The 25380-nt window shown below is 43.9% G+C and overlaps 1 protein-coding gene across 6 annotated transcripts in view; it reads left to right on the forward strand.

The window, feature by feature from the left end:
- The first annotated feature begins 725 nt into the window (after positions 1–725).
- Positions 726–25380, forward strand: part of samd12 (sterile alpha motif domain containing 12) — a 157127-nt gene continuing 132472 nt past the window's right edge. For all 6 annotated transcript variants that reach the window (XR_012097749.1, XR_012097759.1, XM_073037428.1 and 3 more), the window contains exon 1: positions 726–1128. Coding sequence is in view for 4 of the 6 variants with exons in the window: in XM_073037428.1 (XP_072893529.1) it covers positions 1116–1128 (13 nt within the window). In the remaining 2 variants the exon portion in view is untranslated. The remainder of the gene's footprint in view (positions 1129–25380) is intronic.

The raw sequence follows: 25380 nt of genomic DNA on the forward strand, positions 1-25380 counted from the left end.
CTGTGCGTTTATGTGTCTGTATTTGTGACTTTGTGTGTGTACATGTCTGTTTATGTGAATGTGTATTTATGTGTTTGTGTGCGTTTCTGTATGTGTTGGTGTGTGTGTGTATGTATGTGTGTTTATGTATGCGTGTATGATTGTGTGTGTGTTTGTATGTGTCTAGATGTGTCTGTGTGTGTGTGTTTGTAGGTGTACCTGTGTGTATATGTGTGTGTTTGTGTGTGTGTCTGTGTTTACGTGTGCCTGTTTGTGTGTGTTTGTAGGCGTCTAGGAATGTCTGTCTGTTTGTGTGTGTGTGTATATATGAGTGCGTTTGTGTATGTGCCTGCTTGCATATGTGTGTGTCTGTGCGTTTATGTTTGTATGATTATGCATGTGTGTGTGTGTGTGTGTGTTAAGTGACGTAATCTGTTAGACTTCTCTCCCAGTGATAATGATACCCTTTTCTTTTAAAGGAATTACTTAAGCATTGTCAACATAATGTCAATTTAAAACCGAATTTCATGAAATTAATTGCAGAGAATTGAACCCGGACTTCCTTGCTTTAGGAAATAAAATTTACTTTGAAGATGTATTGGTCGGGTCTCACGGCCGGTATCTGCAAATCGATCACGTCATTGCTGGCAATATAAAATGCTTAAAATAATCAGACCGCAATTGGCTGGTGAGATTGTCAATGACGATTACTTGCTGAACCACCCTCCAAGCCCTAGCAACCTGCTTCGAGTACAAAGCGCCCCGGGGACCAGAGTTTTATCTCGGGGAGGTTCGGGGGAAAGCGTTTGCACACTTGTGGCGCGGCTTGTTAGTGTTTTTTTTTAACGGGGGTTGGGAGCAGGCTGCGCCACCGGAGCCCGCGGCACCCTCGGGCTGCAGCCGCCGCAGTGGAGCGGGGAGCGATGGGTCCGGGAGCCGCTCCGCACTACAAGTCCCGGGGCTCCGCGCGGGCACGGCGGGCATGCGCGCCGCCGCTCGGCTGGTGCAGGTTGCGCTGAACCTGGTCGGACCTGAGTGACAACCGATGCGAAAGTCCAGCCCGTGTTCCGGAAGAGTTGCTCAACTCCAGCTATCACCGAAGGAATAATGCTCGAGTTAAGGAGCCGCTTGATATAATGGCTGTTGAAGGTAGGCTTTGATCGCATTACCTTGCGGGAAATTAAAAGAAAATGGGGTTTATTTGACTTCTCGGCAGGAGAAAGCTGCTCCCTGTTTTGCCCATTCATGCGATTTCCATTCACCTCGCCGGCGACGTGTTTCTGCAGAAGTGTGGATATGCTTTAAGGTTGTTATTTTAGAGGGAGGGTGACCTAGATTTATTTCTGGAAGCAAAGCCGCTGTAAATACACGACAGTTTCAGTAAACTATCTGGGGCCACCGTCATAGTCGAGTCAAGTGGCAGAAATGTCATTATCAAAAAATGCATGGTATATTTAAAGAAAAATGTATTTAACGGCGTGTTTGCCAGGTCTCCACGATAGTGTTGTGGTGAAATTCCCATGTTATTTTAAGCAATGCATAGATGTGATTTAAAAACATTATTATGGGCTAGTCCGGTATTCATTGACAACCTCTCTTTAACATTTGCGGGGTGGGGGCGGCGGGCTGCATGTTTATAATGTTGATTTGAAAGTGTCCATAAATCATTTGAGATTTCTCAAACAGAATAACTGGAAAAACCCCCCTACAGTCTTTAAATAATTTATGTGTTTAATTTTCATACTGGCAAATTTGCCTTGTTAAAACTTAATGACAAATCTCTAGCTATGTAAGAGAGGCCAAACATATTTAAAGAGTAATTTCCCCACACCATATTTTAAGACATAGGAAACTGTGCTGGAGGAACTCAGCAAGTCGGTCAGCATCTGTGGAGGGAAAGGGGCAGTTGACACTTTGTGTCAAGGCCCTGCATGAGGTGAGAGGTCTTGGCCTGAAATGCTGACTGGCCATTTCCTTCCATACAAGTCTAACCTCAGACCATAAGACATGAATTAAGCCCTTTGGCCCATCAAGACCATTCGATTATGGCTGATTTATTATCTCTCTCATCTCCATTCTCCTGCTCTTCACTTAGGTTTTGCTGCCCTTACTAACAAAAACCTATCAACCTTCACTTTAAATACACCTAATGACGACGCCTGTGGCAATGAATTCCACAGATTGAACACCCTCTGGCGAAATACAGTCCTCCTCACCTCTGTTCTAAAGGGATGTCCTTCTATTCTGAGACTGTGCCCTCTGGTCCTACGTGCCCCTAATATTGGAAACATCCTCTCCATATCCACTCTAACTAGGCCTTTCATTATTGGATGGGTTTCAGTGAGATCCTCACTCATTTTTATTGAGATACATCGCAAAATAGGCTCTTCCGGTCCTTCGCACTGCGCTGCTCTGATTTAATCCTAGGCTAATTGCAGGACAGTTTACAGTGACCAATGAGCCTACCAACCGGTGCGTCTTTGGACTGTGGGAGGAAACCCACACAGTCACAGGGAGAATGTATAAACTCCTTACAGAGAGCAGCAGTCATTCTTCTAAACCCCAGTGAGCACAGGCCCAGAGCCATCTAACAGAGGGTCTGTTGAGTTCCTCCAGCATTTTGCGTGTAATTCCAGGTTCTGAAGTCTCTTCCATCTCCATTCATTTACAGGGAGCTTATCATTCTATGCTGTTTTGGAAAATGTCAGCAAAGCAATAATACAAACTTTAATTATCTACTGTACAGCTCCTCCTTTACCATCATATCTCCTTCCAATCCCACCACACCACACCACATCAACTAAAGTGAGTACAAAGGTTGTGGGCCACCTCCACTCTTACGGTGTAGAAGGAGATTGAGCTACAAAGTTGAAGTAAACTTGTTATCAAAGTATCTATAAGTCCCAACCCTGAGGTCCATTTTCTTGTTGGCATACTCAGCAAATCTATAGAACAATAACTGGATCAGTGAAAGATCAACCAGAGTGCAGAAGACAACAAAATTTGTGCAAATGCAAATATAAATAAATGGCAGTAAATAACGAGAACATGAGATTACAAGATAAAGAGTCCTTAAGGTGAGATCATTGGTTGAGGGAACATCTCAATGATTGGGCAAGTGAGTGTAGTTACCCCCATTTGATCAAGAGCCTGACGGTTGAGGGGTAGTAACTATTGCAGAACCTGGTGGTACCAGTCTTAAGGCTCTTGTACCTTCTACCTGATGGCAGCAGCGAGAAAAGAGCATGGCTTGGGTGGTGGGGATCTCTGCTGGATGCTGCTTTCCAATGACATAATTTCATGTCAATGTACTCTCTACCACACATCTGTAGAAGTTTGTCAGAGTTTTGGATGCCATGCCAAATCTCTGCAGACTCTGAAGGAAAATAGAGGCACTGCCCTGCCTGAGTTCAGAGTCAGTGGTGTTATTCTTATCTCCGTAAAAATGAAAAAACAAGTGCTTTTAATTGTGCATTCAGTGATGCTTTTTTTTTTTGGTTGCTTTTAAAGGAAGTCAACTGAAAGATAAACAAAGATGGTAGGGAGGTTTCCACATCAGCCGGATATTTGTGCATGTGACCAGAAGTGCTTATCTCTCGGGGGCAGATGGATTTTGTAGTGGTGGTGGGCAGCATCATAGGGTGAAGCTAATAAGAGCCAGTGACCCTGGTTCAATTTGCATGGTTATCTGTAAGGGGTTTGTACGTTCTACAATGTGGGCTTCCTCCAGCTGCCCCAGTTTCCTCTCACATTCCTAAGATGCACTGATCAGTAGGTAAATTGGGCATGTGGGTGTAACTGAGCAGCATAGACTCATGATGGCCTGTTACTGTACTGTTCTCAATAAACAATTATTTAAATCTTGTTTAATATAAATTGATATTAATTAGTAATTAATATTTATTAGTAATAAACATATTTAAATATCAAAATGGATCAGGCTAGTCAGTGGAGAGAGGGGTATCCGAGAAAGAGCTGATGAAGAATTTTCATCTTTCGTAATTTGAAAGATCTTTGACAAAAATATTAAATTTTCTTTTCACTCCCCTGTGCTGTCTGAGCTACTGAGTTATTTTCTCAATCACAAACCAGAGCAAATCTGCAGATGCTGGAGATCTGGGCAACGCACACAAAATGCTGAAGGAACTCAGCAGGCCAGGCAGCATCTATGGAAAAGAGTAAACAGTCAATGCTTTGGGCCTGCTGAAGGGTTTCAGCTTGAAATGACGGCTGTACTCTTTTCCATAGATGCTGGCTGGTGGCCCGCTGAGTTCCTTCAGCACCTTGTGTGTGCTGGAGTTATTTTTTCACTCTTTTTGTTTTGGCTTTCCAATGTATTTCATACAAAATTAGTGGAGTATTATATGATGGAACAATGGGGTCAGTCAGAAAGCGTTGGAACAGTCATGTCTACACAACAGAACTGAGGCCAATGTGGATGTTAAAAATTCACTTTCAATATTTGAAGAACAAGGAGTTCTGTCCAGGAGTTCTGACCAGTGTTACAGTGTGGACCAAGTGGTTGTTGGTCATGATTTAAAGATATTTTTATAGCTGCAGCATCTGCTACTGAAGTTAGTGCACTTCCTTTTTTTAAAAACTTGTTTTTGCATGGTGATGTGACAAAGTAACCCTGGTGGGCCGTTCTGTTACTGTCTATGAGGAGTCTGCACGTTCTGTCCATAACCACATGGATATCTTCCAGGTGCATTGGTTTCCTCCCACAGTCCAAAGATGTATGGTTAGGGTTAGTGAATTGTGGGCATGCTATGTTGGCACATCCTCAGACTGTGGTCATTGACACAGAATGTTCACTCTGCTGACCCATGACTGTGCAGCAACACACAGCTCGAACCACATCATCAAGTTTGCCGATGACACGACCATGGTGGGTCTCATCAGCAAGAACAACGAGTCAGCTTACAGAGAGGAGGTGCAGCGGCTAACGGACTGGTGCAGAGCCAACAACCTGTCTCTGAATGTGAACAAAACAAAAGAGATGGTTGTTGACTTCAGGAGAGCACGGAGCGACCACTCCCTGCTGAATATCAAAGGCTCCTCCGTTGAGATCATTAAGAGCACCAAATTTTTTGGTGTTCACCTAGTGGAGAATCTCACCTGGTCCCTCAACACCAGCTCCATAGCCAAGAAATCCCAGCAGTGTCTCTACTTTCTGCGAAGGCTGAGGAAAGTCCATCTCCCACCCCACATCCTCATCACATTCTACAGAGATATTGAGAGCATTCTGAGCAACTGCATCACTGCCTGGTTCGGAAATTGCACCATCTCAGATCGCAAGGCCCTGCAGCGGATAGTGAGGTCAGCTGAGAAGATCATCGGGGAGTCTCTTCCCGCCATTACAGACATTTACACTATAAGCTGCATCCGCAAAGGAAACAGCATTATGAAGGACCCCACGCACATCTCATATAAACTCTTCTCCCTCCTGCCGTCTGGGAAAAGGCACCGAAGCATTCAGGCTCTCACGACCAGACTGTGTAACAGGTTCTTCCCCCAAGCTATCAGACTCCTCAATACCCAGAGCCTGGATTGACACCAACCTACTGCCCTCCACTGTGCCTATTGTCTTTATTGTACTGCCTATTGTCTTTATTGTACTGCCTGCACTATTTTGTACACTTTATGCAGTCCTGTATAGGTCTGGAGTCTAGTGTAATTTTTGTGTTGTTTTACATAGATTCAGTGTAGTTTTTATATTGTTTCATGTAGCACCATGGTCCTGAATAAACATTGTCTCGTTTTTATTGTGTACTGTACCGGCAGTTATGGTCGAAATGACAATACAAAGTGACTTGACTACATTTCACTGTATGTTTTGATGTACATGTGACATAAAGCTAATCTTTGAACGATCTTTGTGGTTATGTGAGCGTGCAACATAAGGAACACAGTAAAACAAGGGCTCCTAACCTTTATTTTCTTAACAGGGACCTTTACCATCAACTGGACCACAAGTTGGAAACATTTGTGTAAAAGATGAAATATCAACATCTGGATGTATATATAGTGGAGGTTGATTGGTTCTTGATTGGTCAGTTCATCAGCATTTATGGGGAGAAGGCAGGAGAATGGGGCTTTGAGGGAAAATAAATCAGCTGTGATAAAATGGTGGAGAAAACTTGATGGGCCGCATGGTCTAATTCTGCTCCTGTGTCTTTTGGCCTGTCATCTGGGTGGTGTAGCTTGTAGGTGAACCTGTTCCAACAAATTCTTGCTGCTGTTTGTGGTGACGAGTAGCAACAGGGAGGTGTTCTGGTGACGTAGCGGTGATGAGTTGCTGCACAGTTCTGCATTCACAGTGCCCCAGCCGTCGATGTCATGGGGGTGTGGTTCAAATGAATCCCTGTATTTGTGAAATCTGTGTGGTTTCTACAGTCCTTTCACAAACAGCAAGAATCTATTCATGGGCTTGTTTTGTGCCTCAGATACTGAAGAGTCTTGAGCTATTGGGCAAGTTTGACCACAAACAAGAGAAAAGCTGCACATTCTGGAAATCTGAGCAACACACACAAAATGCTGGAGGAACTCAGCAGGCCAGGCGGCATCTATGGGAAAAAAGGGTACAGTTGATATATTGGGGCTGAAACCCTTTGGCAGGTCCAACCTGAAATGTTGACTATACTTATTTTAACATAGATGCTGCCTGGCCTGCTGCGTTCCTCCAGCATTTTGTGTGTGTTGCTCGGGATAAGTTTGATATTGTAGTATTTGATGAGCTTGGCAATTGTCGACACTTCATCACCAGTCAAGGCAACAACCTCAATGTTTCCCTCTGAGTGCTCACCTTTACATAGGCCCCCGTTCACTTGCCTCAGTCCTGATTGCCTACCCCTTTAGTTGATCTTTGAATTCTTTTGGCTCGGTAAGTGCCATGTCTTGTCTTAGATCATTTAAAGTTCAAAATACATGTATGTCGCCATATACAACCCTGAGATTCGTTTTCTTGTAGGCATGCTCAGTAAATCCAAGAAACAGAACAGAATCAATGAAAGACTGCACCCAACAAGATGGACAAACAATGTGCAAAAGACAAAATGCAAATACAAAAGAATAAAAAGTAATAAATAAATGGGCAATAAATATCGAGAACACAAGATGAAGAGTCTTTGAAAGTGAGTCCACGGGTTGTGGGAACAGTTCAGTGATGGGACAAGTGAAGTTATCAGTCTGGTTCACATGCTTGATGGTTGAGAGGCAATATCGTTCCTGAACCTCGTGGTGTGAGTCCTGAGGCGCCTATACCACTTCCCGATGGCAATGATGAATTAAGATATTGTGTAAAGTGTTCTGAGAGGCTACGTAAACGAACTTTTTAATGATCTTCATGTTGTATAGATATGTAAGTTAGCAAATAAAAGAAATTAACATGAGATGTGGCAATCCTACTGTTCAAAACTTAAAATAAGTTGCAACTTCCTGGGGTTATCATCTCTGAAGGTCTGTCCTGGGCCTCACATATTGATGCAATTACAAAGCAGGTCTGTATTTGAATGGAAAATCCTACAGAAGGTAGTGGATTCGGTCCAGTACATCACAGATAAAACCCTCCCAACCATTGAGCACATCTACATGAAATACTGTCACAGGAAAACAGTATCCATCATCAAAGATCCTCACCATCCAGGCCATACTCTTTTTTTTCACAGCACCTTCGGGTAGAAGGTACAAGAGCCTCAGGTCTCGCACTACCAGTTTCAAGAACAGTTACTACCACTCAACCGTCAGGCTCTTGAGCAACTGCACTCAACTTCACTTTCCCCTTTATTGAGATGTTCCCACAACTAATGATCTCACTCTCAAGAACTCTATTCAGTAATTACAAGGACAATTACGCACAAGAAGATTAGTGTGGGGGATTACCAGTCAGTTCTCATCTCTGAAATTACAGACTCCCAGTTAACCGATACTTGTATTAGGGAAGTCATCAAGCAGACAAAAACTGGTGGGGTGGAGGGGGGTAGAAAACAATCCTTTCAGTGAGAAACGTTATCCTAAGACCATGTTCTCAGTGAATGGGATTGTCTAAAGCTAAGAGATGGAATTCCCCACAGGAAAAGATTAACCGCCAATAAAGCCACACCAGCTTGCTTTACCTGGGAAGTTTCAATCTGAGGTAGTTCACATGACTTTGGTCACGAGGATATTGATCGTACCCTGGATTTAGTCAGAAGCCGATTCTATTGGCCCAAGATGGCTGCTGATGTAGAACGCAAGATTAAAACGTGGTTGATGCGTAAGAAGAAAGACCTTACCTGAGAAAGCTACTCCGCTAGTGAATATTATGACTACTCAACCCTTGCAGCTGACCTGCATGGACTTTCTTACATTAGAACCTGATCAAAGTAACACAAAAGATGTGTTAGTAATAACTGATCATTTTGCTAAATATGCTTTGGCTATTCTTACACCTAACCAGAAAGCCAAGACATTTGTTAAGTGCCCATGGAAGCATTTAATCTCTCATGGTTATCTTGAGCACCTGCACAGCGATAGAGGGCTTGACTTTGAACCCCGCTTGACTAAAGAACTGTGAGATAGCTGGAATTCAAAAGGCAGAACTACACCATATCATTCCAGAGGAAACTCTGTCGAAAGGTTTAACAGGACCTTCTTAAATATGTTAGGAACCCTGGAAACAAGAAGTAAAACTCCTTGGCGAGAACTTGTGAAACCCCTAGTCCATACGTGCAATTCTACTAGAAATGACATGACTGGATTCAGTCCGTATGAAATATTGTTCGGGCAACAACCCAGACTCCCAGTTGACTTTGGTTTCGGACTACCATCGGAAGACAAACATAGTACATCATACTCTCAGTATGTACAAAATTTGAAATCTCATCTTGAGCAAAGCTTCAAGATAGCAACAGGGAAAATGGCAGACCAAAACAAGACCAGCCACGACAGACGTGTAACAGCTTCAAAGTTGAAACGAGACCGAGGGTCTAGGCCTAAAGAGTGGATTGTGCTCTTTTCCATAGATGCTGCCTGGCCTGCTGAGTTCCTCCGGGATTTTGTGTGTGTTGTCAGTAAAGAATGTGTGCTTACGAGGTTAAAAACAAACCTGCTGATAAATGGGAAGAAATGGTCTATGGAGTGTTGAGCCAAGCTGGTGATCTGCCTGACGATAAGGTATATCCTGAGAACCTGTCTGGACCTATACAAACATTACAAAGGGATCTACTGCTCCCTTGGGGATTTCTTCCTTCTGAGGACGTTGAACAACTTTCTTCTGTCCCTGTTCGCAAGTACAGAACTCTCAGGAGCACGAAGAATGAACAGTGGATTGAAGAGAAAGAAAACCCAATTGACTCTGAAGAGAATAAGGCTTACTACCTCAGACCAAGACTTGGCATTGTAGATGAAGCTTCTAAGAGTCAAGAAACCGGTGAGCAGTTACACCAAAGAATTGTAGGCTTCAACCCAAGTCCAGATCAACCACTTACAACCTCTCCGGCTGCAGACCCAGAGCTGGTATCCCAAAGAAATGGAAGTTTGGATGTAGCGGAATCTACTGCAGTAAATAAGTTACCTTGTCAGTCCTGAGGAAAACCCAGTGGAAGAAACAACAAATGAGGAAATGTGTCATCAGTGTATCCTACCTGACTAAAGAAGCCTGGAAATTTCATCAATCTCAGATGAGTCTGAGATTCAACGAGAGAAAGAGACACGTGATAAAGTGTTGATTAGAAAACACGTGACAAATGAGAATTCTCACAAAGAAGAGCCTGAGCTCAGAAGGTCTTCTCGACACAGGGAAAAACCTAGGACTCTAACATATCCTGAGATTGGAAATAATTTAGTGAGAATAGTTCAGTCCCTTTTCCAAGGCCTGCGTTCAGCTTTTGTGGAGTCTCTTCCAGATTTCAGATATGTCGAACACCCAACCCCAGTACAGTGCAACCTGTACCTGTGTGCAAAAGGACCTGCATAAATTCAAAGGGGAGGGGGTGTAACCCACGTCAATTAAATCCAAAAATGTAATGTTAGAAAGCTCCACCTGTGGAGGGATAAAAACGAGGTTTACCGATTTTTTTTTTCCCTCTCTTTTTTTTTATATATATATATATAAAAGAGAACTTGAAAAAAGTGCTATGTGAGAATGAGGTGTGGCATCTCTACCCTGCTTACTGGAAATTCTTAGGGTGAAATCCTTGAAGGAGAGACGATATCGATAAAAGATTTATTGAAGCTACAGCTATGATGAACTTCAGCTACAGCGAGACGATGTCGGCAGAGAGTCGTGTCCAAGATCTCTACCCTGTAACCGGGAATTAGTTCTGTTAACTCATACCAAGGGATTTAATCAGGGTTTTTTGTGTAAGTATTGTGAATCGACTTTCCGTGGATAATCACCTATTTCAGCCAACGGACCAAGGAAAAAGATGGTGAGCCATGGAAGAACCAGTGTGGGAACTAAATGTTTCAAGACATAAAAGATTTAATACTGTGCAAGTTTATTTTTCATTGGGAAGATCAGAATATGATTTGCTGGAAGAACTGATTATTTTTGCAAAGACTTTGATAAGCTACTGAATGAGATTTACTTTGTTTAAAAACAAACGAGAACGAGGGGTCACAGTTTAACAATAAAGGTCCAGAACGAGGGGTCACAGTTTAAGGATAAAGGGGAAGCCTTTTAGGACCGAGATGAGGAAAAACTTCTTCACACAGAGAGTGGTGAATCTGTGGAATTCTCTGCCACAGGAAACAGTTGAGGCCGGTTCATTGGCTATATTTAAGAGGAAGTTAGATATGGCCCTTGTGGCTAAAGGGATCAGGGGGTATGGAGAGAAAGCAGGTACAGGGTTCTGAGTTGGATGATCAGCCATGATCATACTGAATGGCGGTGCAGGCTCGAAGGGCCGAATGGCCTACTCCTGCACCTATTTTCTATGTTTCTAAAGATTTACTTTGTTGGAGATTTGTTATGAAAGAAGTTAAGCTATATATGTTTTTGGGGTTTGAATTTGAAACTGAAGTTAACCATGATACTAAAAAGTGGGAATTCAATAAGTTTCCTGAATAGCTCGGGCAAAATATGAAGTCAAATTTCCATCTGTAAACCTTTAAATAGGGAATAACACTAGATCTAATTAACTGGAGTAATAAAGGTTATTCTAATGTAACTCACTGATTCTAACTAAAACAGAATTTGGTTTTTGTCGATATCTGAGGCTTGGAACCTATGACAGAATGTCGGAAGTTTGTATTGTTCTTATAACCGTATAACAATTACAGCACGGAAACAGGCCATCTCGGCCCTTCTAGTCCGTGCTGACACTTACACTCACCTAGTCCCACTGACTGGCACTCAGCCCTCCATTCCTTTCCTGTCCATATACCTATCCAATTTTACTTTAACTGACAATACTGAACCTGCCTCTACCACTTCTACTGGAAGCTCATTCCACACAGCTACCACTCTCTGAGTAAAGAAATTCCCCCTCGTGTTACCCTTAAACTTTTGCCCCCTAACTCTCAAATCATGTCCTCTTTGTTCTCACTTATGTAAATAATCGTTTATATTGCTACTTTTATAAACGACCTTATTTCTATAAGTGTGTCTTTATTCACTGCCTTCTTCCAATACCTAGAACTTCTGATGGCCTATTAGCACCTAGTGAAGTACTATTTAATTTGATTTTCTGATAAAGAGTGCTGCGACCTCACACGTGATAAGACAAGCACTACACAGGTGTTAGTGCTAACTTACTCTAAGATCAACGTAATTCTTCCCTCTTACGTAGCCCTCACATTTTTCTATCATCCATGTGCCTATTGTTACAAACCCCATGAGTATCTTATGACTGTCTTATGACCATGATGTAATTGAGTATCTTGTGAGCATGATGTAATTGTCTTGTGATGGTGGGGGGGGGGGGTGATGTAATTTTCCCGCCAGTGTGAGGTCACATGATGTAATTTTGCCGCTGATGTGAGGTCACGTGATGGCCTGTTCCAACAAGTATATAAGGGGAAACCCCTGTTGTCACTTAGTTAGTTTTGCTGCATATTCGTCTCATGACGCACTTTCATTTTAAAGTGGAGTTTTACTTTATATTTTAAGGTGCAAAGGTTGTTGCTGGCAGTTTCGCCAGTCGCTGCCGGTTTTGTTTGTTGCACCTTTGTTTTACCTCTACAGTCGAGTTGGAGAGTGAGGACCTTACCAAAGTACGGAAACCCGAAGGATTGAGTAAAGTTGGTGTCGTTTGGCGGTTTTATAAAGGATCGACCTTATTAATCTTCGTTCAGGAATAGTGGCCTGAATCTGAGATAATCCCTGCAAGATCAGGAAGGTTTGTGCAGTGTTCACCCTCCAGCATAAAGGTCAGTTCCTTTAAGCTGTTTTATTTCCTTCATCATAAATCCTTTGGACAAGGCATTTCTCGGCTGGGATCAGCAGTAACATCACATCTTTGAAGAAATCAGTTTTCAGGGAAGTTTCTCCTTACTGACTGTATAAATCACTTGGACTTGCGAATTTACCACTTTAAGACTGTATTCGAATTTACCACTTTAAGAACTATTCCAGAGTTTGGCCGTTTGTTAAATTGCTGTATAGCAGTTAACTTGCGGTTAAGTTAGTTGCTTGTTTACTTTTCCCTTTTGTTGAGCAGAGTTTAGTAAATGTTTATGTTTGTTTATAAAACCTGACTCAATTCTATATTCATCGTTGCCAACCACGTAACAGATTGATAGGTTCTTGATAAGTCAGGAGGTCAAAGGTTCGGGGCAAGGCAGCTGAATGGGGTTGAGAGGGATAATAAATCAGACATAATGGAATGGTGGAGAAGACTTGATGGGCTGAATGGCCTGATATGCCACAGTGATAGATGGGAATAGCTTGATCCATCAAATCTGTGATTTATTATTAAGCATTTAAGGGGAAAATGAGGGGGATTTTTTTCAGGTGCGAGTGTGGAACGAGCTGCCGGCAAAAGTGGTGAAAACAGGTTCTGTTGAAACATTTAAGAAAAATTGAAGAAAAAGCCATTCCCTTCTCCATCGCATGGAGAACCCTACCAGGGATAGGGTTCCTCTTGTCCTCACCAGCCTCCATGTCCAGCACATAATTCTCCCTAACTTCTGCCATGTCCAACGGGACCCCAACACCAAACACATCATTCCCTCCCTTCCCCCCCCCCCCCCATTTTCGCAGGGATCGCTCCCTACACGACTCCCTTATCCATTCACCTCCCCCACTGATCTCCCTCCTGGCACTTATCCTTAAAACTACTACACCTGCCCCAAAAGAAAGCTTTTGGCACATTGGCCTTCGAATTGAGTACAGGAGTTGGGATGTTGAAGGTGCTGTTGAGGCCAAATTTCGAATATTCTGTGCCAGTCTGGTCACCTCTCTATAGGAAGGATGCAAATATGTTTGAAAGGGTACAGAGAAGAATTGCCAGGATATTGCTGAAACCTGAGGACTGAGTTATACGGAAAGGTTGAATAGGTTAGGATTTTATTCCCTAGAATGTAGAAGCTTGAGAGGAGATTTAATGGAAGTATACAAAACTATGAGGGGTACAGATAGGGTAAATGCAAGCAGGCTTTTTTGCACTGAGGTTGGGTGAGACTGGAACTGGAAGTCATAGGTTAAAGGTGATAGGTGAAATACTTCAGGGGGATTTGAGGGGGAGCTTTTTCACTCAGAGGATGGTGCAAGTGTGGAAGTTGCCAGCGGAAATGGTGATTGCAGGGTCCATTTGAACACTTAACAGAAATTTGGAGAGGTACATGGATGGGAGCGGTATGCAGGACTATAGTCCAGGAGTGGGTCGATGGGAGTAGGCATTAAATGGTTCAAAGAGCTGTCTATGACTCTATTGGGAATGAACACACACACGCACACACACGCACACACACGCACACACTCGCACACACACACACACACACACACACACACTTCAAATCTTCCTGTTCCATTTCCTCCACAGCAGCCCTAGAGAGTGAAAGGAAATGCAGCCTCTAGCATTCACCATATTCCTAAACCCCCTCCTATCCAGAGTGCAAACTATAACGGGTGATTTTCCCTTAGTGTGCGAGCATTCATTCACAAACCTTGAGTTAAAGCAGGTGACGTGTAATGCTGGTGCGTTCAGAACCGGTGGGTGACTTTCGGAAATCTGGACTCCAGGGACCCCATTTGTAATCTATCCTGTGGATGGAGCGATCTCTGTCCACCAGCTTTCCGTGGCCCCGAAACGTCTCCTCTTTATTCCCGCCGAAGGGTCTCGGCCCGAAACGTCGTTTTCCGTTGATGCTGCCTGGCGTTTTGTGTGTGTCTCTTTATTCTTCTCTGCCTGAGTGCCTCCAGCATTTTGTGTGCGTTACTCATTGTATCTTGATGTGTTTCACGGCACCATCCCCCTGTTGCAACTATTAACAATCTTCGGAGGACCAGCTTCCCCACCATGCAAGGAAGATTAACCCCGTAGCACAGGAACAAACCACAGTACTGTACCGAACCAATTAAATGGTGTACTAAAGTAATTCCTTTTGGCTACACAATGCCCATATTCTGTCATTTCCTCACACCCACGTGCCTATCAAATCACCTCTTAAAAGTCTCTAATGTATCTGCCTTTACCACCACCGCAGACAGCCACCACTCTCGGTGTAAAAAAACTTGCCCCTTCAAATTTCCTTTGAAATTTCCCCTCTCACCTTAAACGGATGCCTTCCAGTGTTAAGTAGCGCCACGGAGCCCCTGCTGTGTTCAGCGCCTCCTGGCTTGCTGCCGGGCATCTCGGCGGTGTTCGTGATCAGCGGTCCCCAGACGCGGCGGGCTCCAGCACTCAATGCATCTTTGGCCACGGAGCCCGCCGCAGTTTAAACCCTGGGAAAGTGAGCGGGGAAGTCCCCATATTTGCGGGGGCGACCTTCCACCAGTGTCGTAATGCCTATGACTCAGACTGGGAGCTGCTCTTGGCTTCGATGCTAAGCCATTGTGTCGCTGACTCTTTCTCGTGCAACACCAAGCGGAGGCGTGCTCTGCGGTGGGTCCCAACCCCACTCCCCCATTTCAGGTCCCCCTACATACATCACTCAGCCTGGCTATACATTTCTCACCGCTCGTAAAACAAAAAGTCACAGATTCAGTGAGAAGTACAGCACAGAAACGGGCCCTTCAGACCATCTGTCTCATTATCTCATGTTCTCATTATTTATTGCTGTTTATTTATATTTACATTTGCACAGTTTGCTGTCTTTTGCACTCCGGCTGATCTTTCATTGGTCCTGTTATAGTTACTATTCTATAGATTTGCTGAGTATGCCCGCAGATAAATGAATCTCAGAGTTGTATGTGGTGACGTATATGTACTCTGATAATAAAATTTACTTTGAACTTTGCTGTATTTTATTGGGACTTTGAGGAGATTTAATATGCCACCGAAAGACTCCAGTAAATTTCTACAGATGTATTGTAGAGAGCATTCTGAGTGGTTGTATCACTACCTCCGGTGCACAGGATCGGGAAAAAGCTGCAGAGTTGTAAACTCAGCCAGCTCTATCATGGCCTCCCCAGTATTGAGGAAATCTTCAAAAGGGATCGCCTCGAAAAAGCAGAATCCATCATTAAAGTTACAGTCTCCGAGAGGATTTTGGGAGGCAGAGACAGTGTGAATGAACCTTGTGGTGAGAAGGCTGCAGGATGGCACGCAGGCTGATATTTGACCCCATTTCACCTATTATTGCTTCCATTGTTTGCCGATTAAAGCGACGGGGGAGGCTGAAACCTCGGGGCGACAACAGAAGCTTGGAGATCGTTCGGGTATTCCAGCACTCCGCCGTCTCCAAGGGGATCCCAGGAGGCAGAGGCAGCACGTGTGACCCTCGTGGTGGGCAGGCTGCAGGACGGGGCACAAGCCAACAAAAGCTCCCGTTGTTCGCCAATTAAAGTGACGAGGAAGATTGAGGCACCGAAGCGAGTGCGGAGGGATGAATGCTGGCTGCTTGCCTTCTGATCGGTTGCTCTGTACCGGGGAGGGGAGAATTGAAATATTTCAGAGTTGTGCACTTGACAATAAATGAACCTTTGAACCTTTTTACAGGAGCCTGAAGATACCCACTCAATGAACCGACAACGAACTGAAGAACGTTACCTCGCTTTTGTTTGCTTGCCTGTTTAATATATCATATAACCAATTAACAATTACAGCACGGAAGCAGGCCCTCTCGGCCCTTCTAGTCCGTGCCGAACGCTTACTCTCACCTAGTCCCACTGACCCGCACTCAGCCCATAACCCTCCATTCCTTTCCTGTCCATATACCTATCCAATTTTACTTTAAATTACAATACCGAACCTGCCTCTACCACTTCTACTGTAAGCTTGTTCCACACAGCTACCACTCTCTGAGTAAAGAAATTCCCCCTCGTGTTACCCTTAAACTTTTGCCCCCTAACTCTCAACTCATGTCCTCTTGTTTGAATCTCCCCTACTCCCAATGGAAAAAGCCTATTCACGTCAACTCTGTCTATCCCCCTCATAATTTTAAATACCTCTATTAAGTCCTCCCTCAACCTTCTACACTCCAAAGAATAAAGACCTAACTTGTTCAATCTTTCCCTGTAACTTAGTTGCTGAAACCCAGGAAACATTCTAGTAAATCTTCTTCATTCTTTCATTCTTTCGTTATGCGCCATGTCGTATGATGTAGGCAGTCATGGTCTTCCCATGATCGTGATTGTTCTTGGCAAGTTTTTCGACAGAAGTGATTTGCCATTGCCTTCTTCTGGGCAGTGTCCTTACAAGACGGGTGATCCCAGCCATTATCAATACTCTTCAGAGATTGTCTGCCTGGTGTCAGTGGTCGCATAACCAGGGCTTGTGATACGCACCAGCTGCTCATACGACCAAACACCACCTGCTCCCATGGCTCCACGTGACCCTGATCGGGGGGCTAAGCAGGTACTCCACCCTGTCCAAGGGTGACCTGCAGACTAGCGGAGGGAAGGAGTACTTTACACCTCTGGTAGAGACCCATCTCCACAACAACACCCCAATTGTATATATCTTGTAATATAAAGTATATTTTATGTATTGCACTGTACTGAGGCAAAACAACAAATTTAACAGCATATGTCAGTGATAATAAACCTGATTCTAAGTTGATCTGTTGTTTATTTTTTGAATCTTGTTGCTTTCAGTGATTTAAATTTTTAGTGATATGATGAAGGTATGGACACTGTTCCTGGGTTATATTTGGTGAGGTAAATATACTTTCATATTTAACACTTCTGACATCTTCTCACCTACTTAAATTCTGTACTTTATCTCCTGAGTCATTTTGTACTGTACATTTTAATATGACTGGAAAATTTCTCCAAGTTCTTACCCTAACCAAGTGTGATGGGATTTGACTTTGCATAATGTTTTTCTTTCTCAAATCAAGGAGTTTATCCTTGGCAGAATTCTAGCATAAATAGTTCAAAAAGAGAGCACACAATAGTGAGTTAGTGTTTTCACAGATTGTTCAGAAATCTGATGGTGGAGTGAAGATGCTGTTTCTGAGATATAGAATGTGTGTCTTCGGGTTCTTGTACCTCCTCCCTGACGATAGGAAGGAGAAGAAAATGTGTCCTGGATGGTGATGGTTCTTCATGAAAAATGCTGCTGCCTTGAGTCATCGCCTTTTGAAGGCCTCGATGGTGGGGATTGTGCCCAGGATGAGTTTGCAACCCTCCGCAGCCTTTTCTGACCCTGAGCGTTGGCTTCTCCATGTCAGACAGTGATATATCCAGTCAAAATGCTCTCCACAGTACACCTGTAGAATTTGCTAGAGTCTTCGACGATACAGCAAATCTCCTCAAACTCCTAATGAAATATGCCAATGGTGTGCATTCCTTGTAACTGCATCAGTGCTTTAGAAGTGATGTTGCCCTGAGTTTTCCTGCCAGCCTTCTCTATCACAACTCTTATCATCCAGCCAGCATTGTCGTAAACAAGAGAAAGTTTGCAGTTGCTGGAAATCCAACACAGCACCCACACAAAATGCTGGAGGAGCTCAGCAGGTCAGGAGCATCTATGGAAATGAATAAAGAGTTGATGTTTTGGGCTGAGACCCTTCTTCAGGACTGAGAAGGAAGGGGGAAGCTGCCAGAATTAAAAGGTAGGGGGAGGGGACTGAGGCTCGCTGGAAAGAAATTTATGAAGCCAGGTGGGTGGGAAAGGTCAAGGGCTGGAGAGGAAGAGTTGGACCGTGGGAGAAAGAGAAATGGGAGAAGGAGAGGGTGGGGAAGAACCCAGGGGGAAGTAATCGACAGGTGAGAAGAGGTAAAAGGCCAGTGGGGTATAGAGGAAGATGGAGAGGTGGGGAAGAGATTGTATAAAATTAAATTTATATTAAGTTGAATACTTAACAGTTATGCTAAATAACATTAGTCATCCCTGCATCCAGTGTTTGAGATCATCAGTGGAAGCCATGATAGAATGTGACAGGATTGTTGAGATGGGGCAGCAGAAGGCCCTCAGATTTTAGATGGTTGACCAGAATGAAGTCGTGGGAGGTGATTACATAAAGCCAGGAGAGGTGTGAATTCCACTGATAATTATCGTCAGAAACCATTAATGCTGAAAATCCAGAGAAACGTAGAAAATGCTGGAGGAATTGAGGAGGTTCGGCAGCATCTATGGTGAGGAATAAACAGTCAATGCTTTGGGCCAAGGCCTTCATCAGGTTTTGAGTTGTGGCCTGAAACATCTCCTGGTTCTTCTCCGTAGATGCAATCTGAACTGCTATGGGCGGGAGTGGACACGCAATGTTTCAGGCCGCGACCTGAGTCCTGATGAAGGATCTCAGCCAGGAATATCGCCGCTTTATTCCTTTGTATTGATGCTGCCTGACCTGCTGAGTTCCTCCGGCATCTGTGTGTGTTGGTCGGGGTTGTTGAATGGTTCGTCAAATCTCACTGCTCAAAATCAGCAGCACTTGCCTCGCTCATTGCAAAGTGTACAATGCATGTTTTGGCTAATACATCTCCAGCAATATGCTAATGGCTCCAGTTGAAAATCAATGTGCCCCAGCACACACACTTTTATACTGTCATAAGCTTCTTTTCTGCATCTCGTACCTTCCCAATTTTCTTAATGTTATGGACCCCTACCATTAACAGAGGGGTCTGTGGACCCCACATTGGGAGCCCGTGTGTTAGAGGCACTCAGCTGTATTGTGCAGAGATGCAGACCAAACTCGCATTAACTGGGGCCAGAGGCAGATTAGTCTCAGACACGCCCTTTTCGAACTTTCAAGGCAGAGTTTGCTGTTTGGTTCTGTAGGTCGTAGAGCACTACAGCACGACAACAGCCCTTTGGCTCATCTGGGCCATGTTGAACTGGATTCTTCCCAGTGCCATCTACCCTCCTTAGCCTTCCCATCCATGCACTTATCCAAACTCCTATCAAACCCGTGTCCACCACTTCCTGCGACAGCTCATTCCTCATTCTCACAACAGTTCTCTCTCAATTCCCCTTATATTTCACCCTTCACCCTTAACCTGTGACTGTTAGTTGTGGGTTCACCCACGTCTCAGTGGAAAAAGCCCGTTCACATTACCCCACATAACTTTGTATGTCCCTATCAGTTCTCCCCTCATTCTCCTGTGCTGCAGCATAATTTGCGTAGATGTGAATTTCTTTAATATACATTTATCATTGTAATTGATCGTATTTGTTATGTATTGTATTCTACTGCTGTTGCAAAACAGCAAATTTCACAACATGTGTCAGTGAATTTAAACCTGATTCTGACTGTGAGATCATTTGTCAAATGGCTGAAGGTAAAAATGGAAAATGTGTACTGAGAATATTTAATGGGGGATGGCTCATCATTTAATGACTATCCTCAATTGTCCTTGTGTCCTTGTGTATCCAGGGGCTGTATTGACCTTCTGAAGTTCAAAGTAAAAAAATTATTATTGGAGTATATGCATGTCACCATATACAACCCTGAGATTTTTTTTCTGCAGGTATACATAGCTAATCTATAGCAACTGTAAACAGGATCAATGGACAATAAACTTTGCAAATGCAGATATAAATATTTAACAATAAATAACAAGAGAAGAGTCCTGAAATGAGTGTAGTTATCCCCTTTTGTTTAGCAGCCTGATGGTTGAGGGATAGTAGCTGTTCTTGAACCTGGTGGTGTGAGTCCTGAGGCTCCTGTACCTTCTACTTGATGGCAGTAGTGAGAAAAGACCATGGCCTGGATGGTGGAGATCTTTGATGATGGATGCTGTTTTTCTATGGCAACATTTCACGTCGATTGTTCAGTCGTTCAACATTTGGAAACCATAGAAAGGGTGCGGAGGAGATTTACAAGGATGTTGCCCGGATTGGGGAGCATGCCTTATGAGAATAGGTTGAGTGAACTTGGCCTTTTCTCCTTGGAGTGAAGGAGGATGAGAGGTGTACAAGATAATGAGAGGCGTTGATCGTGTGGATAGTCAGAGGCTTTTTCCTAGGGCTGAAATGGCTGCCATAAGAGGACACAGGTTTAAGGTGCTGGGGAGTAGGTATAGAGGAGATGTCAGGGGTAAGTTTTTTACGCAGACTGGTGAGTACGTGTAATGGGCTGCCGGCAACGGTGGTGGAGGTGGATATGATGAGGTCTTTTAAGAGACTTTTGGATAGTTACATGGAGCTTAGAAAAATAGAGGGCTATGGGTAAGCCTAGTAATTTCTAAGGTAGGGACATGTTCGACACAACTTTGTGGGCCGAAGGGCCTGTATTGTGCTGTAGGTTTTCTATGTTTTATGTAGAATGCTCAATTGTTTGGAGGGCTTTACCGGTAAAATACTGAGCTAAATCCACCACCGTTTGTAGGATTTTCTTCTCAAAGGCATTGGTGTTCCCATACCAGGCTGTAATCAGCCAATCAGCACACTTTGCACCACACATCTATAGAAGTTTGCCAAGGTTTGTTTGTTTGTTTTTTTTTTGAAGAAGTAGAGGCACTGTCGTGCTTTTTTCGCAATTATGTTCTGCAGTGCATATAATTTTTAAAATGCCATGTTGGTGTAGCTGTTACAGCTCAGGGCATCAGAGCTCGTCAGTGAGGAATTTCTATGTCCTCCCTGGCAACACATGGGTTTCCTCTGGGTGCTCTGGCTGCTTCCCTCGTTCCAACAACATACTGGTCAGTAGGTTAGTTGGTCATTGTAAATTGTCCTGTGATTAGGCTGGGGTTAAATACATGGGTTGCGGGGCAGTGCAGCTCTTTGGGCCAGAAGGGCCTGTTCCAAATAAATAAAATTGCTGCTGGTACTAAGCCCTGTAGTAGTGACTCGAGCGAGGTGTAAGGTAGGCTTCCATTCAGGACGGTGTGTGTGCTTTGCTGCTGAACGTACACAGGTGCTGCTGCTCTCTGCAAATTGATGTCCCCACCCTTCACGCTAGCAGAAGCTATGGAATTTTTCTGTGAATGCCCTGCCAATCAAAATTTATTAAGAAAATATATATGCGTATGCTGTAAATGTGTATGTATATATACTGGGACTCATTTTCTTACAGGCATTCAGTGTAGGACAAACAAATGGAACCAATGCAAAACTATACAGATTTCGAACAACAATGTGTAAAAGAAGAAGAACTATGCAAATACAAAAATAATAAATAATACTGTGAACATGAATTCTGGACTCCTTGAAAGTGGGTCTGCAAGTTGTGGAATCAGATCAGAGTTGAGGTGAGTGAAGTTATCCATGCTGGTTCAGGAGCCTGATGGTTGAGGGATAATAACTCCTCCTGAACCTGGTGGTGTGGACCTACAGTGGTGCTAGAAAGTTTGTGAACCCTGTAGAATTTTCCCTGTTTCTGCATAAATATGACCTAAAATGTGATCAGATCTTCACAAGTCCTAAAACTAGATAAAGAGAACCCAATGAAATAAATAACACAGAAACATTATACTTGTTCATTTATTGAGAAAAATGATCCAATCTTACATATATTTGTTGGAAAAAGTATGTGAACCTTTGCTTTCAGTAACTGGTGTGACCCCCTTGCAATAACTTCAACCAAACGTTTCCGGTAACTGTTGATCAGTCGTGCACGTCGGCTTGGAGGAATTTTAGGCCATTCCTCCTTACAAAACTGCTTCAACCCTGGGATGTTGGTGGGCTTCCTTGCATGAACTGCTTGCTTCTGGTTCTTCCACAACATTTCTATAGGATTAAGGTCAGGACTTTGACTTAGCCATTCCAAAACATGGATTTTCTTCTTTATGAACCTTTCTGTTGATTTACTCCTGTCTTTCAGATCATTGCTTGTTGCAGTATTTAACTTTTAATCTTCAGGTGACAGACTGTTACCCTGACATTCTCCTGTAAAATGTATTGATACAATTTTTAATTCATCATCCCCTCAACGATTGCAAGCTGTCCAGGCCCTGAGGCAGCAAAGTAGCCCCAAACCGTGATGCTCCTTCCGCCATGCTTCACAGTTGGGATGAGGTTTGGGTGTTGGTGAGCAGTTCCCTTTTTCCTCCAAACATAGCAATGTGCATTTCTGCCAAAAAGTTGAACTTTTGTCTCATCTATCCACAGAACATTGTCCCATAAGAGTTGTGGGACATCCAGGTGGTCTTTTGCATGCCTGAGACATGCAGTTAGTTAGTTAGTTAGTTATCTATCTATCTATTTATTAATGAATGAATGAATGATCTGTGGCGTCCTTCCATGAACACCTTTCTTCAGCAAATTTCATGACACATGCCGGTGATAATACACCTTATTTTGATTCTGATTCTTTCTTATAATGGACACACAAACAGAGACTTTAGCAAGTTCCAGAGATTTCTGCAGATCTTCTGTTGTTACCCTTGTGTTCTTTTTCACCTCATTCAGCATTGCACCTTGTGTTTTTGGCGTGAACTTTGCAGGACGTCCACTCCTAGGGAGAGTAGCAACAGTACAGAGTTTGCTCCATTTGTAGAGAAGTCCTTAGAAATACTTCCGTAGCCTTTTCCAGCTTCATGCATCTCTACAATTCTTTTTCTGAGGTCCTCTGAAAGTTGTTTTGATCGAGGCATGGTTGACGTAAATAGATCTTTCCTGGGAAGAGTAGACTCTGTCAGCAACCTGTCTTCATGTCTTTTTTATATAGGTCAGGGCACCTCTACAACCGTATCTCCAATCTCATTTCATTCATTGGAACACCTGACTCCAAATAGCTGTTGTAGAAAGCACTACCCCAGAGGCTCACATAATTTTTCCAACAAATACATGTAGTATTGAATCATTTTTCTCAATAAATAAATGAACAAGTATAAAGTTTTTGTGTTTATTTCATTGGGTTCTCTTTATCTAGCTTTAGGACTTGTGTTTTAGGTCATATTTATGCAGAAATAGAGAAAATTTTACAGGGTTCACAAACTGTCTGACACCACTGTGAGGCTCCTGTGCCTCCTTCCTGATGGCAGCAGTGAGAAGAGAGCGTGGCCTGGAGATTCTGATGATGGATGCTGCCTTCTTGTGGCAGTGCACCTTGTAGATGTTGGATGGTGGGGAGGTTTCTCTCTGTGATGACGTGTGTGTGTGTGTAGATTGATTGGGTAGCACACACTTCCCCTTTAAGACGGCAGAAGAGGGAATATAGAGCTGGGCCCAAGGTTTGTTTCAGAAAACAAGGCTTTCGACTGGCGGATGGATTGTCTCTGGTAAATAAAGTTGAAGATCTCAGAGCTAGGTGCTGTATTGGAGGGACATTGGGACCACTTGGCTTCTTTGTTTCATGGGGTCTTGGTTAACCCCTTCCGTTCCAGGCGCAGTGACTCGGAAAGATGGTTTAACAATGCACTACCACGGGAGGCCACAGGGAAGGAGGACTGTGCTTCATGATCAACTCCTGCAGGTGCCGAGCTGTCCAGTCCTATTCACCAGACTTGGAACACCTCGTGATCTAGTGTCGTCCATTTTACCTGCTGTGAGATATTTCGGCGATCATTTTGGTAATGATGTACATTCCAACACAGGCCGGTGTCAAGCAGGCTCTAGACAAACTGGTCTGATCATCAGGCATGCAACAATACATGCTGATGCCTTCCCTGTCATTTTGGGGGATTTTAACCAGGCCAGTTTGAAACAATCTCTAAATAGTTATTACCCAACAAATCACTTCTAGCACCAAAGGAAACAACACACTGGGCTACCACCATCAACCATGCCTACCGTGCTATTCCAGGCCCTCACTTCGGGAAGTCTGATCACCTGACTGTACTTCTACTCCCTGAGTACAGGCAGAGAGTGAAGACCGCAGCACCAGCAGTGAGGACCAAGTAGGTTTGGACAAGGGAAGCACAGGAGCGTCTACAGGACTGCTTTGAATCGGTGGACTGGACTGCATTCAGGGATTTCTATTTGAGTCTGAATGAGTACGCCACAGTTGCCCGCAATTTCATTAAAACCTGTGTGGATGAGTGCGTGCCTATGAAGAACATACCTTATGTACCCAAATCAAAAGCCTTCGATGAACCAGGAGACTCATGGTCTGCTGAGGGCTAGATCTGTGGCATTCAAGTCTGGGGATGCATAGCTGTACGAGAAAACCAGGTACGGCCGCTTCAAGAGCGAAAGAACAGTTCTGAGCAAGGTTGGAGGTGACGTCGGATATTCGTCAACTCTGGCACGTTATTATTTTTACAAAACGAAACCAAACGCCATGAGTGGCAGTAATGCTTCACTCTCAGACGAGCTCAATGCCTTTTACGCCAGCTTTGAGAGGGAGAGTAAAAGGACACATGGGTGAGTGCCTCTGCAGCACCCGGAGACCCTGCGATCTCTGTTTCGGAGGCTGACGTCATGCTGAATTTCAGGGGGATGAACCCTCGCAGGGCAGCAGGCCCGGAGGGGGTACCTGGTAAGGCTCTGAAAACTTGTGCCAACCATCTGGCATGGATACTCAAGGACATTTTCAATCTCTCACTGCTGCATTCAGAAATTCCCACCTGCTTCATAAGGGCAACAATTATACCAGTGCCCAAGAAGAGTAGTGAGAGCTGCCATGTTGACTGTCAGACAGCAGCTCTCACAGCTACGGTGATGAAATGCTTTGGGAGGTTGGAGAGGTTGGCTAGTGGCAGCTCCTACCTGAGCAAGGACCAGGACCCATTACAATCAGCACAGTAGGTCTATGGAGGGCAAGATCTTACTGGCTCTCCACGTGGCCTTGGACCACCAGTACAGTACAAATACCTATATCAGGGTGTTGAATACCATCACTCCTACAGACCTGATCGATGAGCTACAGAACCTGGCCCCTGTAGCTCCCTCTGCAAATGGATCCTTTCAAACATGAAGATCGCAATGTGTAGATTGGAAATGACATCTCCACTTCGCTGACAATCAACACTGGCGCACCTCAGGGGTGTGT

The sequence above is a fragment of the Hemitrygon akajei genome, chromosome 1, assembly GCF_048418815.1.
Source record: "Hemitrygon akajei chromosome 1, sHemAka1.3, whole genome shotgun sequence".
NCBI lineage: Eukaryota > Metazoa > Chordata > Chondrichthyes > Myliobatiformes > Dasyatidae > Hemitrygon > Hemitrygon akajei.